The following is a 12,823-nucleotide window of genomic DNA, read 5'->3' as shown; positions in this document are numbered from 1 at the left end:
ACCACCATAGAACTCTAGGATTCTTTTTTTTCCCCTAAGATTTTATTTATTAGAGAGAGTGAGAGAGAGCAAGAGCATGAGCACACACAGCGAGGGAGTGAGGGAAGCAGACTCCCAACTGAGCAGGGAGCCTGATGCGGGGCTTGATCTCAGGACCCTGGGATCATGACCTGACCCAAAGGCAGACACTTACCCAACTGAGCCACCCAGGTGCCCCCAGAACTCTAGGTTTCTACAGAACATAATTTGAAAGAAAATTTTAAGTTCCATTTTTTAAAATGGCAACCCTCTACTTTCCTGAAATTGTAAACCTGTTACTGTTGTATTTTAGGATTTCCCTCAACAATGCATACCGCTTTCCTTCCTGAAGAATTGCATAGGGTTTCTCAGGGTACTGTTCTATGGAAGGAGCCAATAGGAGAGCTTTAAGTTAGTGGTCATACACTTACCACAGCAGAAATCTGTAAGAATCAGCTTAAGATTGTTCTGCTTTTATTGCTCCTTCCATGACCTTTGTGTAGAAGGAACAGATGATAGACTTAGGTGTCCCAATTTAGGTGTCCTAGCTGCTGTGGCCTGTATGGATTCTATACTTCACTAGTGTAGTGTTCCAAGAGCTGGAGGAATTAAGGTCTCTTGATAGAGCCACTGGCCTCAGGTCAATAACCTTTGTTCTAGGATGTGAGGTGGGAAATGCTAGTCAGAGGGAGGGAAGATTGGAGATGAGCCTGCATAGCTGGGAAGTGGAAGAGGCAGGATCTAATCAGGCTGTGATACTTGAATTTAACCTGTTTATTAGCCATTTCTCGAGAACTGACCAATCTGCCTCCATTCTATGTACTATTAGTAAAGTAAGAAAAACCACCTGTGGCTGATCTAAGCCAAAAAGCACAAGTTTATTATAAGGATACGAAGTTGTCTTACAGAACTCAAGGACAAGGATGTAGGAACCTGGGGATGATACTGGAACCAGGATTTGGAAAACTGATAGGATTTTCTCTCATTTCTGTTTTAAGTGAGGCAGTTCAGTTAATGGATGGTCTTGTAGATCAGGAAGACTTTCCAAAACTAGGACCTGAAGTCATATGAAGGTGAGGGGGTTGAATAGAGAAGAAAGTATTTGGTTATGAAAATCTAAGGAAAATAGAGTTTCAAATCTTACTGCCGGAAAGTGTAATTGGGAGGAAAAAGAGAACTGAGGGCAGAACCATTAGATTTATCTTTATGTAGCAGTGATTTATCCAGCAGAGTAAAGTGGCATGGTTAAGAGCCACTAGACTGCTAGTTCCCTCTGTTTAAAATAGGAGACTGAGGGGCGCCTGGGTGTCTCAGTTGGTTAAGCGACTGACTTCGGCTCAGGTCGTGATCCTGGAGTCCTGGGATTGAACCCCACATTGGGCTCCCTGCTCAGCAGGGAGTCTGCTTCTCCCTCTGACCCTCCCCCCTCTGATGCTCTCTCTCTCTCTCATTCTCCCTCTCTCGAATAAATAAATAAAATCTTCAAACAAACAAACAAAAAAACCCAGGAGACTGAGCAAGAGTATCTGTAAGGTCTCTTCCAACTCCAAAGCTGTAAGACTCGCTACTTAGGCAAGCATCAATCAGCATCATCCAGGAGGGAGCTTGTGGAAATGTACAATCTAAGGCACCACCTCAGACTTATTGAATTATAGTCTGCATTTTAACATGATTCATAAATAGTTGAGTAAATTTGGTGCATCCAAGAATGGATTATTATGTGGGCATTAAGAAAAAGAGGTGTAGAGGCACCTGGGTGGTGCATTTGGTTAAGTGTCCAACTCTTGGTTTTGACTCAGGTTGTAATCTCAGGGTCGTGAGATTGAGCCCCACATTGGACTCCACACTCATTGTGGAGTCTGCTTAAGACTCTCTCCTCTCGGGGAGGCTGGGTGGCTCAGTCGGTTAAGCGTCTGCCTTCAGCTCAGGTCATTATCCCAGGGTCCTGGGATTGAGTCCCACGTCGGGCTCCCTGCTCCCCTTCTCCCTCTGCCTGCTGCCACCCTGCTTGTGCTCTCTATCTCTGTGTCAAATAAATAAAAAATCTTAAAAAAAAAAAAAAGACTCCTCTCTCTGTCCCTCCCCCTTGTGTGCACATGTGCCCTCTCTCCTCTAAAATTAAATAAATCTTAAAAAAAGGTGTATGTGTATGAATTATTAAAATATATAAGAAAATGGCTGTTAAATAATGGTTAATAATTTTATGATTCTGTTAAAAAACCTGTATGTGAAAAGGTTTTAAAGAATATAAATAAAATTGAATTATGGATGATATTTTCTTTATTATGAATGTATTGTCTGAACTTTTAAAATGAGCATGTGTGTTTTTAATTTTATAAGGAAAAAAGTAAGCTATTCTCTCTTTTTGAAGTTACTTCAGATTAACACCTAGCATAGTGGTTAAAAGCAGGGACTCTGGTGTCAGCCAGAGTTTGACTCCACTATTTCCTAGCTTTTTGACATGTCTAGAATTTGACCTCTGGAAGCCTTGGTTTTCTCATTTATATAAGAATACAATCTACATCTTAAGAGTTTTGAGGATTAAATGAGATACTGGCTGTCTAGTGTTTAGCACAGTATCTGGACATAGTAAATTCTTTTTTTTTTTTTTTTTTAATGTTTTATTTATTTATTCATGAGAGAGAGAGGCAGAGGCAGAGGGAGAAGCAGTCTCCCCGGGACTCGATCCCAGGACCCTGGGATCATGATCTGAGCCGAAGGCAGACGCTTAACCATCTGAGCCAGCCCGGCACCCCAGGACATAGTAAATTCTTGATAAATGTTAGCTCTTATTACTATTATTATTCCCTTCTTAAAAATTCAGTTTCACACACACATCTCAAAAGCAGCCTTCCTTTGACAAAAGAATAGTAACAGTAGCAATTAGAAAAGAAAAAACAAAACAGACGAATGGCCTTGGGTAAGTATCAAATTGAAAAAAAAAAAAAAAAGATCAAAGTTTCCACAACTCCTCATGATCACAGTGGGCAAAAGAGATGTGGATAAAAGTGCATGGTGTTAAATCTAATGCTATTATTCTGTAGAGATTAGCTGTGGATTATGTGTACATTTCTTCTTTAATGCAGATGGCTTTCATATTGTTGTCTGTCTTATTTCTTTGTGATAGGACACTTGAATTAGCTTCAGCAGAAGAGAAATGGAGGAGCCATAGAACGTTAAGGATGAATTCAGGAAGACCCGAGACCATGGAGAACTTGCCTGCTCTCTATACTATTTTCCAAGGAGAGGTATACTCTTTTGGACTTAAAAACTTACCATTTGTGGGGCGCCTGGGTGGCTCAGATGGTTAAGCGTCTGCCTTCGGCTCGGGTCATGATCCCAGGGTCCTGGGATCGAGTCCCGCATCGGGCTCCCTGCTCCTTGGGAGTCTGCTTCTCCCTCTGCCTCTGCCTCTCTCTCTCTCTGACTTTCATGAATAAATAAATAAAACATTTAAAAAAAAAAACAACAAAAAACCTTACCATTTGTGTTAAGAATAGTTGGGGGGTGGAAAGCAGCTGGGTTTGGAGCTCCTGTCCACTTGAGAATATGTGGAGCATCACAGTTCAAACAGGAAGGACTAGTGGAGCATCTGGCTACTATTTGTACCTCCTCTAAGCTCCAGACTCCTAACTGCATACTTGACATCTTCATTTGGGTACCTCACAGCATGTCTAATTTATGTTTTAAACTGAATTTTTTCTTTGCTTTCCTTTTTTTTTTTTTTTAAAGAAATTTATTTTTAAAGTAATCTCTACACTTAACGTGGGGCTGGGGCTCAGACTCATGACCCCAAGATCAAGAGTCAGATGCTACACTGCCTGAGCCAGCAGGCGCCCCTGAATTTTTTATTTTCTAACCAAATCTGTTCTTTTAGTCTTTCCCATCTTAGCAGATGGAACCACTATCCTTCCAGGTACCCATGCTAAATGTCTGGGCATCATCCTTCATTTCTCCTCTTGATTTGATCTTGATTTTCCCTCTCACTCCAGTCCATCAGCAAGTTGTACTATTGCTACGTCCCAGATATATCTCTTGAATGTATACTTCTTTATCCCTGTGGCACTCCATTAATTCAAGCTCTCCATTTCTTGCTTGGCCACTGGGGTCTCTATGTCTATTGTAGTCCCTCTTCAATCTGTTCTTTCTATTGCAGCCAGAATAACATCTAAAAAACAGATTGAACATGTTGCTTTCTCACAGTTCTTCTAGGCTTTTCATTATACTTGAATTCATTCAAACTCGTTTTCATGAGCTCTACATGACTTGGCTTCTGCCTATCCAGACTGTATGGTTTTGTTCTATTCTACTCGCACACCAGCCAACACTAGCTTCCTTACCACCCTGACCATTCTCAGCTTGCTTCCTTCTCAGGACTTTTGTACATGCTGTGTCTAACTGGCCCACTCTCCCACTAACTTCTCTTCATGTTTTAGGTCTTGACCCTAACGTCCCCTCAGGGATCTTTTCCCCAACATGAATAAATAGGCTTACCCTGTATTTGTGTACTTGTGTAATGTCTTTCTTTCTCACAGACACTAAGCTCCATGAGGGCAGAGCCCTGTGTGTTTTGTTTGTGGTTGTAGATCTCAGTCCCAGGTAGGTGGGTAGAAAATAATAGGTGCCAATTACATCTTTGGCGACTGAATGATCAGCCTTTGAGGAAGAAGGCATTGTATGTGGAGAGCAGACAAAACCTGGACTCCTGTCCTAGTGCTTTTACTTACTGTGTGATTATTGATACCGTCACTTACTCTCTTTGAGTCTTGGGTTTCTCATTTGTTAAATGGAGAAAATAATTTCTTCCATAGGATTGCCATGATGGTTAAATAAGTGATCATCTATAAAAACAATGCCTGAGATAGAGTAGGAATTCATTAACATTATCTTCCTCCTCTCAGAGCAAAAGTAAAGCCAAAAAATTGTTTTCAGTGTCCTATGAGTGCCTGTAGTATTTAACAGTATCATTCTTACTTGCTTTATGGTTGTTCATATTTGCGTTACGGTTGACAAAAGTTTCATCTTCTAATAATGGGAGGTCTTTGAGGGCAGACTTTCTGTCTGTCAGTTGGTTATACATAATTGTGGCTCTTCACTTCTGTTAAGTCAGTCCCAACTTGTAATATAAAGTCAGTATACAAAAGGATAAGTTCTAGCAAATAGTAAACAATTCTGCTGTTCAGAGCCTTTGTCCTTTTTCTTTAAGGCCTGTGATGTTCCCAAAGATCAGTGAGGTACCAGGGCTCAGAAGAGGAAATGGGTAGCACTAGAGATGAAATTGATTTTTCTGATGATGAAGTTCGTTTGTCAGGTGTTGCACAGAAGGCAGAGAAGAGTGCTGTGCCCTTCACAAACTGACTCAGATTTCTGAAGTGACTCCTGCCTGATAGCTGCTTAAAAGAGGTGGGACTTGAATTAGTATAGGTTTTATATGTTACTGTTAAGGATGGATGGGCTAGGGTAATGTTTGGGGAGAACTTAGTTCTAGCTTAGGATTTCAGGAGCACATTTTGAATAATGATGGTTTAGATATGACTGGAATTAGGGAGAGAGAAGTTGCTTGATAAATCAGAAAGAAGCAGCTGTTTTTCAGAATAGTCATCCACAAACATTTAATGAGTACCTAATATTTCAAAGAAGACTCAGTTACATTAAAATTCAAAAAAATTTGTAAGCCTAACATATGTCAGCACTTTTACACGTTCTGTGTCATTGACTTTCCAAAAAATTGTTACCCTTTTTTATGGATAAGGGAGCTCCTCTCAAAAGTTAATTAATTGCCCAATGGTTAATAAGTAGCAAAACTGGGATTTTATTTTATTTATTTTTTAAAAAGATGTATGTATTTATTTTGGAGAGATAGAAAGTACAAGAGTGGGAGGAGGGGCAGAGGGAGAGGGAGAGGGGAAGCAGACTCCCTTTTGAGCACAGAGCCCCACGCTTGCTGATCTCACAACCCTGAGATCATGACCTGAGCTGAAACCAAGAGTTGGATGCCCAACCTACTGAACCACCCAGGCGCTCCAAACTGGGATTTTAAATCAAGTCCTCTTTCCAGGTCTACTTTCTGCTAAACTGCTCCTAGGGTTGTCCAGCTGTACATAAGTGCATGGAGGAACCAAAAGAACTTTAAGAGAACTCTTTTAACTGAATTGAGGTATAGAAGGAGGGTAGATGGTAAATCTAGTTGTTCCACAGTCATTTGGTTCTCAATAACAGCATTTATCACAGTCTGTCTTGTATGATTGTTACTTGTGTATGTGTTTGTCTCCTCCACTAGAGTATGAGTCACTGGAGAGGAAGGGCCATGGTTGTCTCATATATCTTGGTAACTACTTCAAATTTATTTAAAAATAGGCTGGGCATTTTTTTTAAGTATTTTTATTTCGCAGTACCTAACATGGTATCTTGCAGATAAGTGCTCAGCAGATGTTTGAATAAAATTGAACCCAAGCCTCTTAGGACCAATCTGCCCTGAAGAAACTGGTGGTGTAGCCCATAACCTAGCAGTTCTTCTCTTAGCAGGTTCAGCAGGGCTGGGGAGCTCAGTGACTGAGTAAGTGAGAAGCCAATATTCATCCTTCTCTCATCCTCTGAGAGGTTATCTTGGTGCTGGAGTCAATGAAGCATGGTAGCAGGTATAAGCATAGCAGTGGGAGTTGGGATTTGGTTCAGCCCAGCCATAGCCAAAGAAATGCTGAGGGGAGATTGGTGTTGGTGAGGTGGAAATGGCATTGAACTAGAAGTAAAAAGACTTCTGTTCTTGCTACTTTCTACCTTTGTAACTTTGGACAAGTAACTTAGGTCTCTGAGCCTCCAGTTGCTCATTCACATTATGGGGATAACTAGTTTCAAGGCCAATGCAACCTCTACTCTGAAGATGGTAAATTCATTTTACCTAAGCTCTGAGTTCAGTTGAGATAATTACTGAATTTTTTCCCCTGGGTTATTTGACTAATTATTCTTGGGACACTAGGCAGACTGTGTGATCATCTACAGCAGGTGCCATTCTGTTAATTTCAACTCTGACTGCACCCTAGGAGACACAGTGATGGAAACACCTGGTACTGGAAATAGGCAAGAATGCCTTTTCCTGACTGAAGAGTTGAGTGCATCCATTCTGGAGCACATTAACTTTTCCTTTTGGGAGAGGCCAAATTAAGGTCTGTTAATGGTATTTCCTCAAAAGATCATAATATGACACTGGAGTTTCAGGATTGAAAAGTGAGATGGTCTTAATTTATAGCAGCAAGGCGAGTTGGGCTCCAAATTCCAGATGCTTCTTTTAAGTTTGTTAGATAACTATGCCCTTAATAATGTGGTTATGTAGTATGAAACACCTTAGCCGTCTAGAACTGTGAAGCAAAAGTCGGTTACTAAATTAAAGCAAAAACTGAGCCACCTAGGTGGCTCAGTCAGTTGGGTGTCCGACTTGATTTCAGCTCAGGTCATGGTCTCAGGGTTGTGGGATCTAGCCCCGATTGGGCTCTGTGCTGGGGGTGGAGCCCGCTTGGGATTCTCTCTCTCCCTCTGCCCCTCCCCACTCCTTGCTTGCGTGCATGCACGTGCACATTCTCTCTCTCTTTCTCTCTCTTAAAAAAAAAAAAAAAAGTTTAAAAGCAAAAGCCTTTAGTTGGTCCAGAAAGAAGGGATTTGCTTTTATTGTAATTAAAAATTTACAGTCTTACAACTTGCTTTGTGAACTTGGGTAAGCACTTTGTGTCTCTGGTCTTCACTTTTCCTCATTTGAAACATGGTAGGATTGCACCAGCTAATCTCTGACATCCTTCCTCCAGTTCCACCTTACCTTGATTTTAAGTACTAGTATCTGCCTCATTGTACTGTTTCTTTGGGACTGTCTGGTCCCTATCCCACTACAGCATATTCATCAGTATAAAAGAGGACTTTAGAACTTTGGTTCTTGGGGCACCTGGGCAGCTCATTCGGTTAGGCATCTAACTTTAGCTCAGGTCATGAACTCAGGGTCCTGGGATCGAGTCCCTCTCCTGGCTCTGTGCTCAGCAGGGAGTTGGCTTCTCCCTCTCCTTCCACCCCCCCCCCATGTGTACTCTCTCAAATAAATAAATAAAATCTTAAAAAAAAAAAACCTTTTGGTTTTTAACCCATTAATGCTGCATTATAGAGTTATTTCAAGTGTCCATTTAAAAATATGAGGCAAATGGAAGTTTTTGTCTCTTTCCATCCTAACATTGAGGTAATGATATTTGGTGGAGTAAGAGGCACTGGACTAGGCTTCAAGGGATTTAGGTTCTGTGCCTTGTGTCTAAATTAGTTGTGTTTCCATTAGTCACTAACTTTTGTGCATCAGTGTCTTACTAAAAAGCCACAATTTACTGAATATACATTAGGTGCCAGATATCACTGCAAGGCACTTTGTGTACATCATTTGTTATCTGCAGGAGGAAAGTGACTATACTTAGAAACTTAGTTCCTGAAAGGCAAGTTGTGTTCAATATCCCACAGCTAAGGAGTGGCAGAGCTGAGATTAGAAGCCACATCTTTCACGCCAAAGTCTGTGCTCTTTCAATACCTGTACTATTCACCTCATCTGCAGCATGGGGGCCTACCATGTATACGTCTGAAGATCATTCCCAGGAGCAGATAAAATGTCAAATGTCACATTGCTTCTGCATTAGAATTTTATAGTTCAAGGGAACTTGAGCAGTTCTGGTATAGTTAAGACTCACTGGGTTCAAATCCCAGCTCTGCTGCTTACTAGCTTTGAACATTGGATAAGTTACTTAGTCTGTCCTTCAGCTTGTCATCAAATGAGAATAGTAAGAGTACCAATATCATATGGTATCACGAGGAGTATGTAAAGCACTTTGAACAGTGTTTTACACGTAGCGAGTAGTCAATATATATTAGGGAATAGCAGTGCAGCAGGGCTTGCCCTATTCACTCCTCTTCTCTTAGTTATGGTGAGGCTGAAACAGTGAGTACCCAAGATGAAACAACTAATTAAAGTCACTGAAAAAATAAAGCTTATTCTGTAAGATTATATTGAATATTTATAAATAATAATGAATTTAGTGATAAATATGGAATGTAGTGACAGTTTTAATCCCAGTCTATGGGTTGGAGGGTGGACCAGAGGATGGATGGGAGGCAGAGATAGAGTTTGGGATAATGGTTTGTTGTTGTTGTTGTTGTTTTTAATTTTAATTTTGATTTATTTATTTTTAATTAACATATAATGTATTATTTGTTTCAGGGGTACAGGTCTGTGATTCATCAGTCTTACACAATTCACAGCGCTCACTGTAGTACGTACTCTCCCCAATGTCCATCACCCAGCCACCCCATCCCTCCCACCCCCCACCACTCTAGCAACCCTCAGTTTGTTTCCTGAGATTAAGAGTCTCTTATGATTCGTCTCCCTCTCTGGTTTCATCTTGTTTCATTTTTCCTTCCCTTCCCCTTATGATCCTCTGTCTTGTTTCTCAAATTCCTCATATCAGTGAGGTCATATGATACTTGTCTTTCTCTGATTGACTTATTTTGCTTAGCATAATACCTCTAGTTCCATCCACGTTGTTGCAAATGGCAAGGTTTCATTTTTTTTGAGGGCTGCACAATATCCATTGTATATATATACCACATCTTCTTTATCCATTCATCTGTTGATGGACATCTAGGCTCTTTCCATAGTTTGGCTATTGTGGACATTGCTGCTATAAACATTGGGGTGCATGTGCCCCTTCGGATCACTACATTTGTATCTTTGGGGTAAATACCCAGTAGTGCAATTGCTGGGTCGTAGGGTAGCTCTATTTTCAACTTTTTGGGGAACCTCCATACTGTTTTCCAGAGTGGCTGCACCAGCTTGCATTCCCACCAACAGTGTAGGAGGGTTCCCCTTTCTCCACATCCCCGCCAACATCTGTTGTTTCCTGACTTGTTAATTTTAGCCATTCTGACTAGTGTGAGGTGGTATCCCATTGAAGTTTTGATTTGTATTGCCCTGATGCCGAGTGATGTTGAGCACTTTTTCGTGTGTCTGTTGGACATTTGGATGTCTTCTTTGCAGAAATGTCTGTTCATGTCTTCTGCCCATTTCTTGATTGGATTCTTTGTTCTTTGGGTGTTGAGTTTGACAAGTTCTTTATAGATTTTGGATACTAGCCCTTTATCTGATATGTCATTTGCAAATATCTTCTCCCATTCTGTCAGTTGTCTTTTGGTTTTGTTGACTGTTTGCTGTGCAAAAGCTTTTTATCTTTTTTTTTTTTTTTAAGATTTTATTTATTTGACAGAGACACAGTTAGAGAAGGAACACAAGGAGGGGCAGAGGGAGAAGCGGGCTTCCCGCTGAGCAGGGAGCCCGATGCAGGGCTCGATCCCAGGACCCTGGGATCATGACCTGAGCCGAAGGCAGACGCTCAACATCTGAGCCACCCAGGCGCCCCAGAGCTTTTTATCTTCATGAAGTCCCAATAGTTCATTTTTGCCCTTGCTTCCCTTGCCTTTGACGATGTTTCTAGGAAGAAGTTGCTGCAGCCATGGTCGAAGAGGTTGTTGCCTGTGTTTTCCTCAAGGATTTTGATGGATTCCTGTCTCACATTTAGGTTTTTCATCCATTTTGAGTCTATTTTTGTGTATGGTGTAAGGAAATGGTTCAGTTTCATTCTTCTGCATGTGGCTGTCCAATTTTCCCAACACCATTTGTTGAAGAGACTGTCTTTTTTCCATTGGACATCCTTCCTGCTTTGTTGAAGATAGTTGACCATAGAGCTGAGGGTCCCTTTCTGGGCTCTCTATTCTGTTCCATTGATCTGTGTGTCTGTTTTTGTACCAGTACCATACTGTCTTGATGATGACAGCTTTGAAATAGAGCTGGAAGTCCGGAATTGTGATGCCACCGGCTTTGCTTTTCTTTTTCAACATTCCTCTGGCTATTTGGGGTCTTTTCTGGTTCCATACAAATTTTAGGATTATTTGTTCCATTTCTTTGAAAAACGTTGATGGTATTTTGATAGGGATTGCATTAAATGTATAGATTGCTCTAGGTAGCACTGACATCTTCACAATATTTTTCTTCCAATCCATGAGTATGGAACGTTTTTCTGTTTCTTTGTGTCTTCCTCAATTTCTTACATGAGTATTTTATAGTTTTCGGAGTACAGATTCTTTGCCTCTTTGGTTAGATTTATTTCTAAGTATCTTTTGGTTTTGGGTGCAATTGTAAATGGGATTGACTCCTTAATTTCTCTTTCTTCTGTCTTGTTGTTGTTGTATAGGAATGCCACTGATTTCTGTGCATTGATTTTATATCCTGCCACTTTACTGACTACCTGTATGAGTTCTAGCAGTTTTGGGGTGGAGTCTTTTGGGTTTTCCACATAAAGTATCATATCACATGCAGAGAGTGAGAGTTTGACTCCTTCTTTGCCAATTCGGATGCCTTTTATTTCTTTTTGTTGCCTGATTGCTGAGGCTAGGACTTCTAGTACTATATTGAATAACAGTGGTGATAGTGGACATCCCTGCCATGTTCCTGACCTTAGGGGGAAAGCTCTCAGTTTTTCCCCATTGAGAATGATATTCGCTGTGGGTTTTTCATAGATGGCTTTTATGATATTGAGGTATGTACCCTCTATCCCTACACTGTGAAGAGTTTTAATCAAGAAAGGATGCTGTACTTTGTCAGATGTTTTTTCTGCACCTATTGACAGGATCATATGGTCCTTGTTCTTTCTTTTATTAATGTATTGTATTGGGGTGCCTGGGTGGCTCAGTTGTTAAGCGTCTACCTTTGGCTCGGGTCATGATCCCGGGGTCCTGGGTTCGAGCCCCACGTTGGGCTCCCTGCTCAGCGGGAATCCTGCTTCTTCCTCTCCTACTCCCCCTGCTTGTGTTCCCTCTCTCACTGTGTCTCTCTCTGTCAAATAAATAAATGAAATCTTAAAAAAAAAATGTATCACATTGATTGATTTGCGGATGTTGAATCAAACTTGCAGCCCAGGAATAAATCCCACTTGGTTGTGGTGAATAATCCTTTTAATGTACTGTTGGATCCTATTGGCTAGTATTTTGGTGAGAATTTTTGCATCCATGTTCATCAGGGATATTGGTCTGTAGTTCTTTTTGATGGGGTCTTTTCTGGTTTTGGGATCAAGGTAATGCTGGCCGCATAAAATGAGTTTGGAAGTTTTCCTTCCATTTCTATTTTTTGGAACAATTTCAGAAGAATAGGTATTAATTCTTCTTTTTTTTTTTTTTTAAAGATTTTATTTATTTGACAGAGAGAGATACAGCGAGAGAGGGAACACAAGCAGGGGGAGTGGGAGAGGGAGAAGCAGGCTTCCTTGGGGCGCCTGGGTGGCTCAGTCGTTAAGCATCTGCCTTCGGCTCAGGTCATGATCCCAGGGTCCTGGGATCGAGCCCCGCATCGGGCTCCCTGCTCGGCCAGGAGCCTGCTTCTCCCTCTCCCACTCCCCCTGCTTGTGTTCCCTCTCTAGCTGTCTCTCTCTCTCTGTCAAATAAATAAAATAAAATCTTTAAAAAAAAAAAAGAAGCAGCAGGATTTATTTTAATGCAGCCAACAGCTAGTCAGTGATTTCTCCTTCCAACACAAAATTATTGCATGATTTGTCAATATTTTTATTTTCTAAGGCATAGCCATCTATAAAGGCACAAAGACATAATCCTGGGGGAAGGTTCCAGAGTATGCCTTTTCTTTTTCTTTTTCCCCTTTCTTTTTCTTTTCCCCGTCCATTTTTTTCTTTCTTTCTCTCCCTCTTTCCTTTCTTTCTTTCTTTCTTTCTTTCTTTCTTTCTTTCTT

General features: G+C 40.9%; 1 protein-coding gene across 1 annotated transcript in view; it reads left to right on the top strand.

Annotated features, from left to right (window-relative positions):
* The window catches only part of ZCCHC17 (zinc finger CCHC-type containing 17), a 64,423-nt gene that overhangs the window by 6,743 nt on the left and 44,857 nt on the right, over positions 1-12,823 (top strand). The window contains exon 2 of the mRNA XM_035019253.1: positions 3,146-3,266. Coding sequence (XP_034875144.1) covers positions 3,201-3,266 — 66 coding nt within the window. The 5' untranslated portion in view covers positions 3,146-3,200. The remainder of the gene's footprint in view (positions 1-3,145; positions 3,267-12,823) is intronic.

The sequence above is a fragment of the Mirounga leonina genome, unplaced genomic scaffold (genome assembly GCF_011800145.1).
Source record: "Mirounga leonina isolate KUSES-001 unplaced genomic scaffold, KU_Mleo_1.0 Mir_173, whole genome shotgun sequence".
In the NCBI taxonomy this organism is placed as follows: Eukaryota; Metazoa; Chordata; class Mammalia; order Carnivora; family Phocidae; genus Mirounga; species Mirounga leonina.
This window is presented reverse-complemented; position numbering and strand designations above follow the sequence as displayed.